The following is a 19,804-nucleotide window of genomic DNA, read 5'->3' as shown; positions in this document are numbered from 1 at the left end:
AGAACGGTCTGCACTTAACCATGAGATATTCTAGGTCAGGTGAGCAATGACTTCCGATGATGGCAGTATCCGTGCACCAAGCTTTGTTTACAGAGATACACAGACTCCCGCCTCTGGTCTTATCGGTGTCATCAGCTGTTCTGTCTGCCCGGAGCATGTAGCGACCAGCTCGTTCAATGGCGCTATCAGGAACGCTGTTGTTAAGCCATGTTTCTGTTAGAATCATGATGTTGCAGTCCATAATCCATTTGTGCGTGGTGATCCACAGTCATAGCTCATCCATTTTGTTCGCCAGAGACCGTACATTAGCGAGGAAAATCCTGGGTAGTGATAGCCGGTGAGGTGTTAGCTTCAGCTTAGCCCTTAGCCCATCTTTGTTTACAATCTCGATGCCGCCTGCGAGCAATTCCGGTCGGCAGAGCTGGGTTGATTGTCTTGGTGGTCCTGACGATCTCAGGGAAAAGTTGTAGTCCATCGATAAAGTTATCAGAATTGCGAGATACAATGTCCAAAAGTTCCTGGCGGCTGTAGAATGTGTTCGCAAGACAGTTCTGAGTGAACAGACTTGAAAGAAGTAGGCAGATAACTACTATTTCGATAAGTCTGGAGAGACGCTGAGCTGCCATCGTGCACGCACCGCCATCGTTACCGTTCAACCGTCAACAGCAATTGCCATTATCTGCTTTACATTAGAGAGAAAATAGGATACCTTCGATCAAACTCATTTTGACAGGTGACCTCTGACCTCTTATCGATCAATCAAATTAATATGACAGGTGACCTTTGTTTGACATCCGTTTGCTGACATCTGGGGATATGACTTTTGACCTCTTATCGATCGATCAAGCTATTTTGACGTGTGACCTTTGTTTGACATAGATCAGCCATCTGTTGAGGAGGCCTTTGACATCTAAGGAAGGGGGTGTTTATGGTTAGGGTTAAGAATGATTACAGCTAAAGTCAGGAGGTTGTGAGAAATATATTAGTTGAATGTTTAAATAAGAGAAAGGGTTAATAGAAAATTTGTAGAAGCGGTCAACATTTTAACAGGTAGGGTTGCAAGAATGCAGCACTACAACGATATGGGTGGGGTGGGGGTGGTAACAGACATCTGGCTCTCTCTGGCTGCACCATACTGTGACACTGAACGGAGGATGGGGTGTTTATAGCAAATAGAGGTAGGTTTAAATTACACAAAAAGGTTTCCCTCTTAGTTTGCACACATGGTGTATATGGTATCAAGGGTTAATCTACAGAGAATTCACTAATAGACCAGGTTGCCCATAAAGTTTACATCTGGTTCTCTCTGACTGATCAACTCATACCATGAGACTCAACTGCATGCATGCTGTGACACTGGGCAGTAGGAACAAATGGCCGGGGGGGGGGGGTTCATAAAAATGCAAAGTACAGTGTGGTAAACAGTCTGTGTCGTTGTCTTAGTTCGCAAGTAAACAAATGAACATATATGATGTTCACTAGAATGCATCATGCTGTGTGGGAAACAGCCAAGAGCCAGTGGGTCTGGTAGCTAAAGGATCCGCGTTCAATCCTCCTCTTGCAAACTAAAGTCCTAAATCAGACAGAGCTGGCAGCACAGAGGGTGGTGCTACACAATAAAAAACAATTGTGTCATGTAATAGTTTGTATTTTACATCCTCGTAAGAACATATACTGCAGATATTTAAGACGTTTATAGAGCTTTTTATTAATGATTTTTGTTACTTTTTCAAAACACACAACCACCCTAGAAACTGAGTATAAAGTGTAAATGGATAATGCGGAAGGTCTGCTGCGTATAATTCAGGATGTGAAGAAGTGAAGCGTTTTCCATCTATTTTTAAGAGGGCAGAATTAGTGTGGGAGCTCTGGGATCCATCACATGACATACTCTGCTGGTTTTACAAGCTTCTTATCAGGCCACAAGTTAATCTCTTGGCGTGTATCGCTGCTGTCGGACAGAAGTCACATATCTGCAGAAAGGACCTTTTTACAGGAAGGAAGCAAGGAATGCTTTTCCTACAGGTTTCATGGGCCCAGAGGTCATGAAACTCACTCAACACATAACTGACTTTGTAAAACTTCAGCTTGAGTAAGTGGGCAAAAAAAACTGCCAAATTGATGTGGTGAAGAGAGGGTTTCCCTTTGTGACTGATATAGAGTTTGCTTTTTAGCTTGTTACTTGCTGTTCTGGATCAGGACATGTACACTCTCGGTATCTTACACAGACTCACCCTTCAAGGGAGAAACAGCAGGCATTTCGAGATCATTGATACACCAAGTTGTTGTACTTTCTGCATACACAATGTAAACTTTGTCATGTTAGGAGAAGCACTACAACTTTGTTAGATTTAGACTTTCATCCAAGACACTACTAGTTTTCAGTAGCTGTATGTTTATGGGATTTTTTTCGTCCACTTATTCATGATGAACATAGGTTCCCTTGTGTGATGTGGCTGGCTTTCTATTTGTTAGAGACTAGAACTGGTGATACGGGTCTGAGCCTTCCAGGCAGTGAAGAAAAGGGACAGCCTGACCATATCTATGAGACTGATAAGATGAACATGCTTCTGTACAGTTCATATTTAGAAAAACACAATCAATGTCACGATGAACCTGGGAGGGGGACACATCTTGTTGTGCTATTGCACATGGATGAAACATGTCCTCCTAGACTCTAATGGAGTTTCAAAGAATTGCATCTGTGATGTCCACAGCTGTTCTTATACAGTAGCCTATGTCCCCACAGTGGACTGCAACTGAGTTACTTACCAAAGTACTTACCAAAGACATGTACTTACAAGCTGAGCTACAGCAACAAGTCTTGTTTACTTACATCCACACCTTAACAGGTGCAGCCAATTAGATTAATAACATGCTGAAGCCACTGCACCACTCTTCAACTGCGACTGCAAATCCAGAGAAGCTAAATAATCTAAAAATGCAGTCAGAGATAATTCATCTTCAGCTTAGACTACTCTTATCTCGCTGGTTTTTACCTTTATCATAGAGGAAATAGTCCTTTTCTCGAATAGGTGTTGTTGACGTTACTTGCAGGGCTTGCTGGTGAGCTAAACTATCAGGCACAATTCCCCAATAATAACTTGGTTAAGACCTTAATACTACATCCTCAATCAGAATATTACATCCTACCAGGGTTTTCTTGTATCTTGTGATACCGCTTTACAACTCATGCTCTGGGCAACAGGTTTGCAAGTCCACTTGTTTTTAAAGAACAGCCTTGCTTGTTACGCCCAAGCACCACAGGTGGTACAAAGGTTAACTGGATTTTTTAGTTTGTTTTCAATAATTTGGGTTGTTTGTTTCTGTTACTTTACCTGGCAACAGTAGCTCAAGTGGAGTTCAGTGCTGAATGATAAAGCTGCAGTACTCTGTAATCTGCTCATTACTCCCCTTTGGCATATTTGTCCTGAGATTGGGCATTATCTATGGCACAATATGAAAGAAATATGTGATGTGAGCATACATATTACTTCTTAAAACTCTATTGCATGGTCGAAGTATGTAATGAATTAAAATTACGGGCTGGAACCATGGAAACTGACAAGCATATCGTTCATTGCTTTAAGCCTGATAAAAAGGTTATTTCACTTCTTTCTGTTTAGCCTCAGATGACAGTGTTGGTTTATTAATCAAGAAAGTTTCCCAAGTATGATTAGGTTACTCAAACCACACATTTTCCTATTGTGGTAACAGAGGCTGTCTAGTGCATAAATTCTAAAAATATATATTTTACTTAAATCTGATGAAACAGTGATTGAAAGCAGTGTTAAAATTAAAATAAAAGGCTCTTTCAAGATGCATGCTGCAGTTAGCTTTTATGATTTGTGTACAATGTCTGAAGTATCTACAGTATCTCAACACTTGGGTTAGCTTTGGTTAGTAGCTAAAGCAGAAAGTTCTCCAAATGGCTAAAAACGGTTGCTGCCTGGATTTGCAGCTGTTTTGCCTTGATCTCTGTCCTGTTGAAGTCATTTGAAACTTTAATATGTAAATTCACAATCAGATCTATAAGTCTTTCCATGAGATACATTTTCTTTTTTAGCTGATGTCAAACCACACCATGAAAATATGATCTATTACTCAGGGATAATAGTTACATTTCTCTGCACAGAAATTAAATATATCACTGTAATTAAAATGTGCACCACAAACATCTTAATGTTTCTGATATAAATGGATTCATTCAAATGAAACAGTGAAATTCTTTGAGAAACACAACATCAAGTCTAATCATAAATGTCTCAAGTCTTTCAAAATAAAACATAAAATGTTGTAACATCATTGAAAAGCTAAAGTAGCAAAAATATCATTTTGGTAATTTTCTACAGAGATCAAAATAGGGGATCAGTACTGTTCAAATAAAAACAAAATCCGAGCCACTTAAGTTTCCTTTCTTAATTTTAAGTGTTGCTGTGTGCTGTAACTTGTATGTTAGACCCAATCCCAACCAGACTGTTCAAGGGGGTTTTCCCCTTAATTGACACTTCCAAATTGGATTTGATCAATCTGTCTTTGTTGATAGGATATGTACCTCAGACTTTTAAGGTTGCTGTAATTAAACCTTTACTTAAAAAACCTACTCTTGATTCAGAAGTGTTGGCTAATTATCGACCTATATCCAATCTCCCTTTTTTGTCTAAAGTTCTTGAAAAAAATAGTTGCAGTTCAACTTTGTGATCATTTACATAGAAATAATCTGTTTGAAGAGTTTCAGTCAGGATTCAGAGTGCATCATAGCACAGAAACAGCACTGGTGAAAGTTACCAATGATCTCCTCTTAGCCTCTGATAGCGGACTTGTTTCTGTGCTTGTCCTGTTGGATCTCAGTGCTGCATTTGATACGATCGATCACAGCATTCTGTTACAGAGACTTGAACATGTTATTGGGATTACAGGAACTGCATTAGGCTGGCTTAAGTCATATTTTTCTGATACATTTGTTCTTGTAAATGAAGAATCTTCCTCACACAACAGAGTAAGTCATGGAGTTCCTCAGGGTTCTGTGCTTGAACCAATTGTTTTTACTTTGTACATGCTTCCATTAGGTAACATTATCAGACAGCATGGCATAAATTTCCATTGCTATGCTGATGATACTCAGCTGTACTTATCTATGAAACCAGATGAAACCAATAGGTTGGTCAGACTACAAGCCTGTCTTAAAGACATAAAGACCTGGATGACTCAGAACTGTCTGCTTCTAAATTCTGACAAAACTGAAGTCATAATCTTTGGACCTGAGCACTTCAGGGAGAAATTGTCTAGTTATATAGTTACTCTAGATGATATTTCCTTGGCTTCTAGTTCTACAGTGAGGAATCTTGGAGTTATTTTTGACCAGAATTTATCATTTGATGCACATATAAAACTGGTTTCTAGGATTGCCTTCTTTCACCTTCGTAATATTGCCAAAATCAGGAACATCCTGTCTCAGGGTGATGCAGAGAAACCAGTTCATGCATTTGTTACTACTTAATGACCGAGCTCCATCATATCTTAAAGATCTCATTGTAAGATATTTTCCTAACAGAGCACTTCGCTCCCAAACTGCAGGTTTACTTGTTGTTCCCAGAGTTTCTAAAAGTAGAATGGGAGGTAGAGCCTTCAGTTATCAGGCCCCTCTCTTGTGGAATAAGCTGCCAGTAAATGTCCGGGAAGCAGACACCCTTTCCACTTTTAAGATTAGGCTTAAAACTTTCCTTTTTGATAAAGCTTATAGTTAGGGATGGCTCAGGTAATCCTGAAACATCCCATAGTTAAGCTGCTATAGGCTTAGACTGCTGGGGGACCTCATCTGTCACACCTTTCCTCACTTTGCTCTCTTTTTCCCCCTGTTTAATTTCTCCAATCATTTTATGTACATGTGACATTATTGTGGTTATTAACTTGTGTTTCCCTGTTCCAACAGGTATCCTTTGAATGGTGTTATGGTGTCCCCCCCCCCTCTTTTCTCTTTTCTTTCTTCTCAAACCCCAGCTAGTCGAGGCGGATGGCCACCCTTCCTGGTTCTGGTTCTGCCAGAGGTTTCTTCCTGTTAAAAGAGAGTCATTCTTTTCCACAGTCGCCACAGGCACGCTCAGGACGGGAGATTGGACTGAAGACAAGTTGCGGTGCAATCTGTTGGTTTCCTTAGCTAGGATATTATTTTTTGAATTGGCTCTATATGAATGAATTGGATTATGATTACAATTAATTGAATTCCAATTGGCTTGAATTGGACTATATTATTTAAGTGCCTTGAGATGACAATTGTTGTAATCTGGCGCTATATAAATAAAATTGAATTGAATTTAATTGAATTAAAAACTAACAGTCTTTAGGAGTCTAACTGGAGTCTCGGCGCGCTCCCGTCATCTCGATCGTTGAGTTTAAGGTGGTAATCTGCAGTCTGCGATCGCGTTTCGTTACCAGTCTTTCCCTTGGGCTTGGGATCATATCAAACATTTTTTAATATTGTCGCAGTGACGTAACACAATCAACAACCAATAGATGAGCACTGACGAAATAGGAAAGCAGACATGTCGGCGGACATAGAAGGACGAGCGATATTCTGTGGCGTTTTCTCTTCTTTTTGTAGGGTTTTTCACTACAAACCACTGCACAGACAAGAGCAGCTGTAGCTAAAAGTTGCTTCTCCTCCATTTTTGTAAAACTTCTGCTGAGCATGGTGGGGGAAAATTGCATGATGGGAAAAAAATCTAAAAAATTTAGTTGTAGTAGTCTTGTAATAGTGACCCTACAAGATTCACAGTCTTTGTAAAATCTTTTAGTCTGAGGCTAGCCTGGGACTTAAAAACTCTAAACTCTTTTCTAAGTCTTCTGGGTAGCATTACTCATCAAGAAACTCCTCCTTTGTTTCTCCTCACTCTGCTCTTGGATCCAGGACTTCCTCACAAACTGTCCCCAGTCTGTAAAGCTTGGTTCAACTTGGTCCTCTGCCATAAGTGTTATCCACTACTTGTTTTATATTTTCTGATATGTGCTGTGTGTTGGATTTGGTTTAAGTTGAATGTTTATTTATATTTTGTGTTTTGGATTTTTCGTTACAATTGTGTTTATTATGATTTGAGTTATTGCATGTAGTATGTTTTTAGGTTAATTAGTAATAGTGGATACACCTGTTGGCTGACCGTGGCTCCAGCCATTCATGTGCTGGAACTGGCGCCTAGATTGGTTTTTAAGGAGGCCAGGTAGCCGGAAGTGAAAGAGGAAAGAGACAAGAAGAAACGGCAGGAGCGTTTGTGACGCAGAAGCAAGAGCTTCTGCCCGAAAGCTGTGAGTCCCTGATGTACATGCACTGTTAGCTGTAGGCTCAGACCCACTCAGGAGGAGAGCGAGTGACCCTCCCGTCCGTATAGTTGTCTGCCGACCATGTTCTGTGTCTTTTAGGTCCGCATCCATTGCTAGGACCAGTGGGGAGCACCGGAGGCCAGGTGAGCTGAACAGCCAAGGAACAGTGTAGAGGACAGCTCGCGGGAATAACTGGCGTGGCGGAGAACGTGGCACGGCACAAAGCCTAGACAATGGTCGTAGGCGCACGACCTGGGTCTTTTTAGTAAAGTTTTATTTATTGTGTTTTTAAAGAGGCATCCCACCTCGTTTTAAAGAGGAGACATTGGGTTTTATAATAAATGTATGCATCTAAGCTGTGGCTCATCAGTACTGGTCACCATCGTAGTTGGTAGGAAAGAACTGCAATCGGTGGAGAGGGGTGGTTTGCAAGCCGTCGGTTGATTATTGCAGGGGATGACGACCAACGACCACCTCCTCCTCATAGTTACACCTCCACACTCTCTCTCAGTACTGGATCTCCTCAGAGCTGCGTGGTGAGCCCACTGCTCTACTCACTGTAAGCATATGACTGTATACCCAGCAGACTCACAATACCTGCCCAGAGCCAGGAATATTGAAATACCCTCACCATCCAGGCCATCATCTGGTTTACCTCCTGCCTTCGGGGAGGCGATACAGGACATTAAAAACAAAGAAAAAGAGACTGCTGAACAGCTTCTTCCCAAAAGCCATCCAAATCTTAAACAGACACTGGTTACAAATGTAACATACTGCACTATACATCCTCTCTGTGCAATATACAATTTACAGTATCTCAAATGAGGTTTTTCAGCCGGAAAAGGGTGGAATGCTCTCTCCGGGTCGGGAATGAGATCCTTCCCCAAGTGGAGGAGTTCAAGTATCTCGGGGTCTTGTTCACAGTGAGGGACGAATGGAGCATGAGATTGACGGGCGGATCGGTGCGGCGTCTGCAGTGTTGCGGGCTCTGCACCGACCCGTCGTTGCGAAGAGGGAGCTGAGCCAGAAGGCGAAGCTCTCTACTTACTGGTCAATCTACGTTCCCATCCTCACCTATGGTCACGAGTTGTGGGTAGTGACCGAAAGAACAAGATCGCGAATACAAGCGGCCGAAATGGGTTTCCTCCGCAGGGTGTCTGGGCTCTCCCTTAGAGATAGGGTGAGAAGCTCAGTCATCCGGGAGGGGCTCGGAGTAGAACCGCTGCTCCTCCGCATTGAGAGGAGTCAGATGAGGTGGCTCGGGCATTTGGTTAGGATGCCCCCTGGGCGCCTCCCTGGGGAGGTGTTCCGGGCACGTCCCACTGGGAGGAGACCCCGGGGGAGACCCAGGACACGTTGGAGAGACTATGTCTCTCGGCTGGTCTGGGAACGCCTCGGGGTCCCCCCGGAAGAGCTGGAGGAAGTGGCCGGGGACAGAGACGTCTGGGTTTCTCTGCTCAAGCTGCTGCCCCCGCGACCCGACCCCCGGATAAGCGGCAGATGATGGATGGATCAAATGAGGTTTTTATTTATTCATTTATATGAAAAGTATGTCTTTGAGTCAATGTTTTACTGTTTTTCCACTTTTTTTTTTACTGTCGTTTTTATTGTTCTATGTAATGTGTGGGGAGCTTTTGCAATGTCGTTGTATCCTGTACAATGACAATAAAAGGAAATTGATTTGAATGTTCTCCCTATGCATGGGTTCAGTCTGGCTTCCTTCCAGTCCAAAAACACAGATGTTAGTTTATTGGTGATCTTATCTATTGATGCTAGGAGTGAGTGTTTATGGTTGTTTGTCTCTGTGTTGGCCCTGTGATGGACTGGTGACTTATCCAGGTGTGATCTGCCTCTTTACCAGAAGCAGCTGGGACAGACTGCAGCATCCCCCAACAAAAACTTGCTGAAAAATTAATGAATGTTTTCTAGAAGAACTAGAAAAACCTGACAGTTGTCTTTATGTCCATGAGTCACTGTGTTATAAAGAGAAAGGTGTCTGACTTGGTTCTGATCTCAGGATTAATACACATGTTCTTAATGTGGTTGAGTTTAAGAGTCTTTACAGTACTCCAGTCTTATTGCATCTATTGTTGGTATGGGGACGTCTGCTTATTAATGCACTTTGACATTTGCTTTGAGCTCAACTGAATGAATAAGGAAATTAAATAGTGTGTCATGGATACCATAGTATCATGGACAATAACATTTGAATTTAAAGGTTTGTTGCATGCTACACTTTTCCTCAATTAACTATCTACACTACCTGTTTGTGTAGTCACTAAAAGCAAAAATGCACAATGGAGCACTTACTGTGGTCACTGCAGAATCTCAGCCAACTTTTCATGGTAATACTCGTAATTCTCTTTGCAGTCCTCCCACAGGTTCAAAGGTTGGTCCTCTGTTTCCACAAATGTGTCCCAGGTGTAGGAGAAGTCCAAAGGCTTCATTGCTCTTAGCTTACACCCAGCACTATGCAGGGCCTTCAGCGCAGCCTGGATCTCTGCCTCCTCCCACTCAAAGAGCCGAGCAGCAAAGATACTCAGTTTTACATTTTTTCTAGTCTTTAAAACATCAGTTATCTTTGAGGCACAAGCAGAGCAGGGGCTGGAGGACACATACCTGAGGGTGACAGAATGAGAAGAACAAAGATAACTGTGTCAGAGATGAGTAAGTTATTTTCACATCAGCATCAACCTAAATCACTGTGACCCTGAAGTTGTCAGCTACCTGACTTAGGGCTAATGTACCCTGATCAAATTTCTTGTTTTTACACCAGTACTCATTAAAACATCAACTTTTTGGCACGCTGTCATCTTCTGGTTGCTGTCCCATCAGAGGACGTGTACATGTATAGATGAATGAGGATGTAACTCACACATCACTTTATGGCTACAAATGCAGACAAGAGGCAGCAAGGATGTCTAAATCATCTTCAGTTAAGGCTAAAGAAACCAGTACAGTTACAGTTGTGAGTGCTTTATCCAAAATGTAAATATTTTTCAAACCTTGAAAAGAAAAAAATGAGCCAATAAGACTCTATTTTACCTAATATTATAAATCCTGATTAGAACATTTGACTTCTCATTGTCATTCTTTAATTTTTTTCATGCTTCAAAGTTTGTGATTGAATGTACCTCCCTGTGCCATTAGAAACAGAAAATCTATCTATCTATATCATGTTATCATGATGCAGACAGGTCATACTTTCTGTGGTGTGGCGCTTTCTCAAAACAGGACCAGTTCAACACATGATTTGTGAGAAAAACATACCATAAAGAGGGATAAGTACAAACACAGGTCACTCTGTGGTTGAACTATAGATAAGGTAAATGTGTTTGGTATTTTTAAAAAAATAAAACAATTCCTATTAAGTTTTTTTTTTCTTTTAATTAGGTTGTTGTGTGTTAATGTAAGCTCTCAAGCTATATTAATGCGAATGAGGACTCATACAGTAACATCATGCTGTGATGGTTGCTGAGTAATATTTGTATCCATTTATCTCCAAAAAAGACACTGCAGCGGAAAGGGGGAGAGTAGAGTGGCTAACTCTACTCCCTAAAACCAGTTGCTATGAATAGACTGTAAATTTATAGCGTAAAAAGGGGCAGACGTACTGCAACTTTGAAGTACTTCTGTCCAAAGCACGTCACAGGTATTTCATTAAGACCTAAAGAAAGTGTCAACTTGGAGGAAAAGGGAAGAATGTGTCCCCTTTAAGCGTAAATGTTTACATTGTGCAAAAGAAAAACATTATCCACAATCATGAAAAGCTGTCTTGCGAACTGACACTGTCTAGGTCGCATTGCAAAATATGTTTCAAGGCAGTCATTTACCAGGTAACTATGTATTGTAGTGCAGGGTCAATGTGTTGCAGACAGTGTGTGAAGAAGGCTTCTTCAGCATGAGTGCCAGCATGCTCATCTTCAAGATAGCCTCTCAGCAGCCCATCAGCTGTGTTCCCTTTAGCCACCAAATAACACAGGAGGGTCTTGTTGCGGCCTGAGGAATACTCCACGTTCTTAAACTGGAACTTAAAGACAAAAGGATCTATCCGGTCTCTGTATGAAACAAAAAAAGAAATGGTTCCTTAATGTTCACATCCATACATTCAAAACAAACAATCGCTTTTTTTATTTTCTTGTTTTCTTATATTAATCTTACTAGGCATAGAAATGGTTTTAAAAAATGTCACACAAAGGACAAAGACAACAGTTAGTAAATGGGAATCTAACCCCATCTCTGCTGGAGTTGAGAAGAGCACTGTCCATCCTCCTGCAGGCCCAGCTCTTGGACTCCCAGGTACACAAACGGGGATGTGTTTTTTATTTGCAGTCTTCCCATGTCCACCCATCCTTTCCAAAAACTAATTTGAGTTTTTAATAGGTTTTTGTTTGTGTGTGTGTGTTTTTAACTGGTCCAAGGTTTGTTATTTATCAATAAAAAAGAACGAAAAAAGTAGGATTAGCCAGGTGAATTCAAATTTGATTTTCTCAAGTATTGTTGTTAATGAATAGATTGATGATTGATTAATTCATAATAGTGAGTCACAGTTGAAAATTTGCTTTCTTGGGAATGTGTGTCATGTTATGCAGACACTTTACAGACACAAAACCATACAAGACACACTTCTGCAACGAGAAGAAAGAAGAAAACTGAGCCTGAGTCAGGACAAAGTTCAAGTGCTGTGGAAGACCTCCTTTCTTGTTGTAATACCTAAAAAAGTTCACCCATCTGCCTTCAGCAACTACAGACCAATTGCCCTAACATCTCACATCATGAAAGTCCTGGAGAGACTAACCTAGATAAACAAGTGAAAACCCTTCAGGACCTACTATAGTTTGCTTATCAGCCTGGAATTGATGTTTAAGATGCCATCATCTACCTGCTTCAGTGAACTCACTCTCACCTGGACAAAATGGCAAATGGACCATACTTGCATAGTGCTTTTCCAGTCAATTTGACCTCTCAAAGTGTTTTGACATTACATGTCACATTCACCCATTTACTCTACTACTCATACAGTATGCTACACAGTGCTTTTTGTCCTAATCATTTCCACAACAATGGATGGCAATGTAGGGTTCAGTGTCATGCCCAAGGACACTTCAACATGTGGCCTGGAGAAGCCTGGAGTTGAACCACTGCCTTTCCAATTGGCAGGTGACTGCTCTTCCTCCTGAGCTCCAGCAACAGGCCCAAAGCATGTGGGTGCCACCACAACCACCTGGATGACTGACTACCTGACAAACAGACCACAATTTGTGAGACTGAAGGAGAAGGTGATCAGCAGCACAGGAGCACCATAGGGGACTGTTCTGCAACTATTTTTCTTCACTCTGTACATCTCAGACTTCAGTTACAACTCAAAGACCTGTCATCTCTAGAAATACTGGAGACTCTGCAATTGTTGGATATGGGGAACTGGTCGACCACTTTGTGGCATGGTTTGAGAACAATCACCTTATCTTAAACACAAACAAACAAAAAAAAGAGAGATTATTGCGCACCAGGAATAAGCCAAATATCATTCCCATTCTTGGAGGTGGCAGAGGAGTACAGATACCTGGGGATTTAAGGCTGGACTGGAAACAAAATCCTGATGCTGTCTCCAAGAGAGGACAGTACAGATTATACTTCTTATATATCCCTTGAAAAAGAGGTCATTGTATCTCAATGGGGCCGACCAGGTTAAATAAAGGCTAATAAAAAATAATAAAGAAGCTTTGGTCCTTCATTATTTGCAGCAAAATATTGCTTATCTTCTTAAAGGTGGAGAGGGCAGTCTGCTTTGTAGTTATCTGTCAGGGCAGCAGCATCAGAGCCTCTGACCTAAATACAGGTCATTCCTACCAGCAGCAATAGGCAAGGCAAGGCAAGTTTATTTGTATAGCACAATTCAACGACAAGGTGATTCAAAGTGCTTTACAGAGACATTAAAAACAACAGCATATAAAGAAATAAAGATTGTACTGCAACATTATAAGTTCACTTCAGGATTAAAAGGGTAATTTTTCATTTAATTTTCATTGAATTCAGTTCTGGGTTATTTTTTTATTTTTATTTTTAAAATATGGTACCAGTTTACAACAAAAGCCTACATGATCTACTTTGGGTGATAGATAGGAGGCACCTTTTTAAAAATACATGAAATATCAATAAAATTACATTAATTATTAATTATTAGGCTGTGAAATAACATGTCTAATGTAAAATAATGTGAAAAACCTGTAACTGTAAATAAACATAAAAGCTTTATTTTTTAAAAGAAATTTGCAAATCTAACAATTTCACAAATCTATATTGTTTATGTAATAGATTAAACTGTTAAATTCAAGTTTAATACTGAAAATAGAGTATTAAAAATAATTCTAAAATTGGATGTAATTCGTAAAAATGAATAGTAAAAGAATTATAAGTTCTTTAATATTACATGGATTTGTTTGTTGATTGACAGATATGTTGTGTAATTATGGCGGTTTTCACAACAAAAAGCATCAATAAACTGTCAAAATACAGTTTTTATCATTGAACGGCTAAAATTATTGTAATTTCACAGATGATGTCTTTTATAATAGTTTTGTAACTTTTAAAATGAAATGACAAAAAGCAGAAAAGTAAGAGTAATAGAAGTATATATTATATTATTCTAGTTATTCAAGTACACAAATGTATATCTTTATCTGTCCTGAAAACTTTTAGAGAGGGCAAACATCAGGATAAAACTATATGTAACGGAGGGTTTTTGTCACGATTTAAGTTTTGTCTCGTCATTTCCTGTTTTGTTTTTAAATCACTAACTTCCCTCTCGTTTCAGGTACCTTGCCCTTCCTCCTGTGTCAAGTGTCTGATTGTCTACCTTTATTCCAAAGTGTTTCCACATGTTCCCCATGGCTCTTCTTGTGCTCAAATAGTCTGCGTCTCCCTCTGTCCCGTGCCAGAGTGTTGTTTCTGTTATGAGCCTTATTACTCGCGTCTTGTGCCACAGTTTCCACGGCCATAGAATCCTCGAGCCTGCAGTGAGCGATCTTCCTGCAGAGCATATCCTTATGTTGTAATTTATTCTTTTACCATAGCTTTAGTTTTCACCACGGTAAGTTTAATAGCCTGGTTTTGTTCCTTCCGTTTAGAGAGATTTTGAGTTCTTAATGTTTCATAGAAACCTGGAGCGTTGCGTTTGGGTTTTTGATTAATGTTTCATTGTGCCTCCATTAGACGCGTGATTAGTGATTTTTATTTTTTTTATTTTTTGTTATTTTCAAAATCCAAGCACATGTAGAGGCTTGCTCACGTGAGTAATTGCAAACAACTTCTTGAGTTGCAAAATCAGAGCTTCTTTTATCATGATGGGGTAACCATAACCCCATCATTAAAAAAAAAAAAAAAAAAAAAAAAAGCTTGAACAACAAGCTAAAAATGCAAAATACACCAGTAAAAAAAAACAGAATGAAATACTTGATTGCTCTGCTGCAATGGTCAAAGGGGAAACCATCAAGGAATTTAAAACGAGCAAGCAGTTTTCAGTTAATGTTGATGAAACTAAAGATGTTCAGAAAAAAGAGAAAATATAATTTGTTTTGAGATATTTTTACAATGGTGTGGCTCATGACAGCTTTCTGGAGTTTGAAGTGGCAGAACACCTGGATGCTACCGCTTTAACAAGATTATAAGATTATATGCTTCTTTGAGAAGCATGGGCTGGAGTATAAGAAAAAACTTGTAGGCCAGGGATACAATGGCATAGCTGTGATGCGCAGGGCACATGCAGGTGTTCAAGCAAAAATAAAAGTAGCCAAATATGCCTTCTATGTTCACTGTAGCGCACACTGCTTGAACTTAGTTATAGAAGATGCTGTAAAAAGTGTGGCAGATGCAGGAAACTTCTTCTCATTATTGGAACGACTGTATGTATTCATGTCTGGGTCTTATGTACATAACAAATGGCTGGAACTGTTGATGGGAGATGTTTGATGGTTCACCAAGGGAACTCCAACAGCTAAGTGATACACGTTGGGCCTGTAGGCACTTAGCATGTCGTAATGTTAAGGACAGATTTCTGCCTGCTGGAATTGCTTGAATTGTGGTGCTTGAAGAGATCGCATCTGAGAACCATCCACAAAGTGCTGGTGAAGCAAGAGGGATATTGGCTCAAATTGATCTGAATTTTGCTGGATCTCTTGAGGTCCTGAGAGACTCCAAGTTTTTATCAGACATGCTCCAGTCTAAAACTGTTGAACTTATTGAAACACTTAAAGAGACACTGGTCCAGTACCGTAGTCAAGCCTCTTTTGAGGAAACATTGAATGAAACACTTGATTTATATGAACGTAACATTGCTACAACTCGGCGAAAACCAAAGAGGCCAAGACAGACAACAAAGGTGCTTCAGGATACTGTCATCCACTCCACCTTGGGACAGCATGACATAACAAACACACGTTTTGTGTCTCCGTGTACTATCCAGTTCTGGATAACATGATTGGAGAAATAGGAAGAAGATTTCTAACACAAATTGTAACATTATGCAGGATGTCCAGGCACTGAATCCATCAAGTCCAACTTTTTTGGGGGAGTGTCCTTCCACTTTAATGGAGTTCAGTCAGTTTTTGGACCCATATCAGGATGTTTTTTTTTAGTTCTTCAGGTTGTGTAAAATCGCAGTTGTTTTATCTGTGAGTTGTGCATCCTGTGAACAAAGTTTTTCATCCCTCTGGCTCATAAAAACTTATTTGTGCTCTAATATGACAGAAAAAAGACTTGAGTTTGGCTGTACTCAGCATTGAATCAAAAGCACAAAAGCATTTTGCTGAGTAACATGGAACTCGCCGCATTCAACTGGTGAGCCTTTACAAAGCTGTTAAAATGATGACCTCAACAGAATCTGCACTTTGATTTATATCTTTGTTATGGCAACTGAGAAAATCTGATATTACCTTTTAATAAAACCTAAAGTATGAAGGGGGGGGGGGGACAAAATGTATTTTCTTTTCAGGTTTTGTGGAGATTCTGATGTAACATACCTTTGTTCCTTTTTATGTAATTTGTTAATAAAGCAGCTTAGATTTAAATGCATGAAATTTCCCATATTGTTCAATTATTCAAGCTACTGAGGGGAGAATGTGTCATTGCCACTCATCACCTGTTTCTTGCCTTAATAAACATTTCCTGTGATAATGCCATACCTACAATAGTGTTACCATACTGATCTCCTATTAAGTGAGATCACATTGTATGGCCACTTATTCCTAATAAACTGTTTCACATGAAACCTCAAATGCATGACATTGATTGCATGAGACTAAGTTTGTCTGTATAAGCGTCAGAAACCGACAGGACGCAGGGATTTTCAGAATAAGTAGTTTTATTTGTACCACTTATGACTCTCCAGGTCAGAGAAATAAACGGGCTATGAAAGTCTAACACACTTCTCTCAATAACTATAGTGAGTGAAGTGTGTCTATAAAACAAAAATTATGAAAAATAATGATCCTCCACTCCAGGAGGAAAACTAAAAGAGCTATAAATGTTAACAAATAACTAAGACGCTCTCTTCCTAAAGAGGCAATAAGAAATAAAAAAGTCTACTATAAACGGAGGCACTATCAAAGTTTAACAAAACCAAAATCACTCCTATAATTGGAGGCACTATGAAACTTAGCGACATCAAAGTCACTCCTTACGGAGGAAACAAAGGGTATAAACTTAAAAAAATCTAGACTAGATCTATGAGTCAAAAGGTTACAAACAAAAACCACTCTGATGGAGGGAAAAAGCTTACTCGCCATGACTTGGTTCAAGACTGTGAATACTTGGAAGGCTAGGATGATCGCACGGGCACAAAGTTTGTAACGAAACACACTGGCACAGGACAGAGGGAGATGCATACAATTAATACACAGAGGGAAATGGGGAACAGGTGGAAACACTGGGATCAGGAAAGACAATCAGACTGGTGACACATGAGGAAAGGGCAAGTGACCTGAAACGAGAGGGAGAGTTAATCCTTCAAAATAAAACAGGAAATGACGAGACAAGACAAGCTAAAAATCAAAAGACCTCACCTCGATGTGACAATAAGTTTGTAAATGGCAGCCCGTGCCCTTGTGTAGTGTGTACATGCTATTTCTCATCAGTCTGTCATAACTGTGAATAAATTCAGTATATATATGTCTGCCATATGTTGCCACCCCTCAAAAATTCCTGCCCCCCTCTCGCCACTCCATAAATATTTTTCAAGATTCCCCCTTGACCAAGCAAGAGATCATGGGGAGGCTGAAAATTGCCAAGCAGAGACATCGATTTCCCATGGAAAAGATTGTTCGGAAAGCCAAGTAAATCCTTGGCCATATCTCAGACAGCTCTTTGTGTTCAAATGCAAACAAGGCAAATTGTAGCTTCATGTTGATGCCAATCAAGTTGTAGTTATGACTCGATTTTTCACATCAAGTACCTGTAAGTAACTAAGTTGGAAGAGTTAAAACTGTCTGTTAATGTACAAATGTCAGCTGTCTATTACTGAATCTAACAGACACAAACCACACTGATGGCATATAATAGAGTTAAAACTGTCTGTTAATGTACAAATGTCAGCTGTCTATTACTGAATCTAACAGACACAAACCACACTGATGGCATATAATAGAGTTAAAACTGTCTGTTGATGTACAAATGTCAGCTGTCTATTACTGAATCTAACAGACACAAACCACACTGATGGTATAAAGAAGAGTTAAAACACTCATCGAAGCCCCATTACTGGACATGGCTAAAATCCGGTCACCATGCCAGCCGACAAGCCGAGGTTTGGGGTAACTCGTGCTCGCTCCTTGACACACGCTCCCGATCTTGAATCTAGAATCAATTGCTCTTCCCTTGGGTCCCCCAGATGTTGCAGTTAAATTTTTTGCGGTTTAATTATTTGCAGTTTAATTTTTTGAGGTTGAATTTTTTACAGTTGATACTTTTGTAGTTGAATATTTTAACGTTGAAAAACATTCAGATACATACATTCAATGCATACATATTCAGTGCTAGAAATTCAATCACTTTTTTCTTTCAAAATCCGATGACACAGATTTATTTCCATACAATGCAGTATTCAAAAAGATAAAATTAAAAAAGAAATTATGCTCCTGTCAACTTTTCTCAAAATTAACCCAGCCTCCTTCCAGCAATAACCACACATTTCCTTAAAGGTTCAGGTCTGTTCATTTTTTACTACATCAGCATTCACTGACTGCTTCACTGCTCTCTCAGTTTGTGTAATTTTAGCCAAAATCTTGCTGTCATTTTTTCATCTCCCATACCACTCTGTCATTTCACCATATCTGTCTGTTGCATTCACTTTAATCTAATCTAATAATATAAGAATTATTTCATTCAGTCTTAGCTCTGTTACCCTGCATTGATAGTATGGTTGTAGGCTCGGATTTACACAATCATTTAATTGAAAATGATCATTTATTGTAGTGATTACTCTTTAGGTGGTTTTTCTTTCACCCATGTGAAGTCCAAATCTTGATTGTAATCGTGGATCAATGTTTTCATTGTATCGGGTTCGTCATTGTTTGGATGGTTAATATAGGGTTTTTGCCAAGCTGGATAACTTCTCTTTTTCTTAATCTCTACATCCTGCTACTGTTTTTTGTTCTTATCAAGTTTTTACAGATTTGGTGTATTTCACCAGTCCAAAATATTTTATTCCCAATTTTACAGTCTGTTAATCATTCAAATAATAAGCTTAGCCAAACCTGATTCAGTGGATTTCATTTTAGACAAGAGGACTCTCCTTTCAGCCATTCATCAAGAGCTGATCAAATACTATTTCATCTCAATATTCGGCCCGGTCAGGTAATAGTGCTGTATTTTCCTCTCTCTTTATCAGTGGCATCATTGGTTTTCTGGAGTCATGTTCTCTAACATTCAAACAAATTGGTGAGTGGGTCTACAGGATGAGATTAACTCGATTATACCTATAGTTGGATTATGCTCCTTATCTGAGCAAGGGTAATTATCCTTGGATATATGGGGGTGAATGAATCCAATCACTGGCACAAAGCATGTCATACCCCAGTACGATAGGTAGCGCTGTACCCATTTCAACTATCGCTAATAGAGCCACTTCCTGTTGACGTCTTCACCACCAACAACAACAAAACTCGAGGCATTCGAGAAAGATGGTAAACGAAGAGCAATATGATGTGATGAGCATGGTTATGGCACAAACGTGATGCACAGTGGTGCATTCTCCATCACGTTGTTTATTTCTTTCCGAAGGTGGCGACAACAACAGTAATATCGTCTCCTTCGACTTCCGGGTGATGATCCCGGGATAAAATCTCGAGCATGTGCAGAACGCTTAATCCGACCCACTGCCATCTATGTGCACGTTCAGTGTGTATTTGGATTGAGTTATATCAGGGTCTTAATCCGATCGCGAGTAACCTGATCCAATCCATTTTTTTGTCAGATTAAGGTGTCTACATGAACTGAA

General features: G+C 39.8%; 1 protein-coding gene across 1 annotated transcript in view; it reads right to left on the bottom strand.

Annotated features, from left to right (window-relative positions):
- Positions 1 to 9,538: 9,538 nt before the first annotated feature.
- Positions 9,539 to 19,804, bottom strand: part of apobec2a (apolipoprotein B mRNA editing enzyme, catalytic polypeptide-like 2a) — a 38,370-nt gene continuing 28,104 nt past the window's right edge. Inside the window, exons 2-3 of the mRNA XM_072383025.1 lie at positions 11,148 to 11,372; positions 9,539 to 9,933 (exon numbers count right to left, since the gene is read on the bottom strand). Coding sequence (XP_072239126.1) covers positions 9,630 to 9,933; positions 11,148 to 11,372 — 529 coding nt within the window. The 3' untranslated portion in view covers positions 9,539 to 9,629. The remainder of the gene's footprint in view (positions 9,934 to 11,147; positions 11,373 to 19,804) is intronic.

Source organism: Leuresthes tenuis, unplaced genomic scaffold (assembly GCF_036924035.1).
Source record: "Leuresthes tenuis unplaced genomic scaffold, fLeuTen1.0.hap1 SCAF_3, whole genome shotgun sequence".
NCBI lineage: Eukaryota > Metazoa > Chordata > Actinopteri > Atheriniformes > Atherinopsidae > Leuresthes > Leuresthes tenuis.
This window is presented reverse-complemented; position numbering and strand designations above follow the sequence as displayed.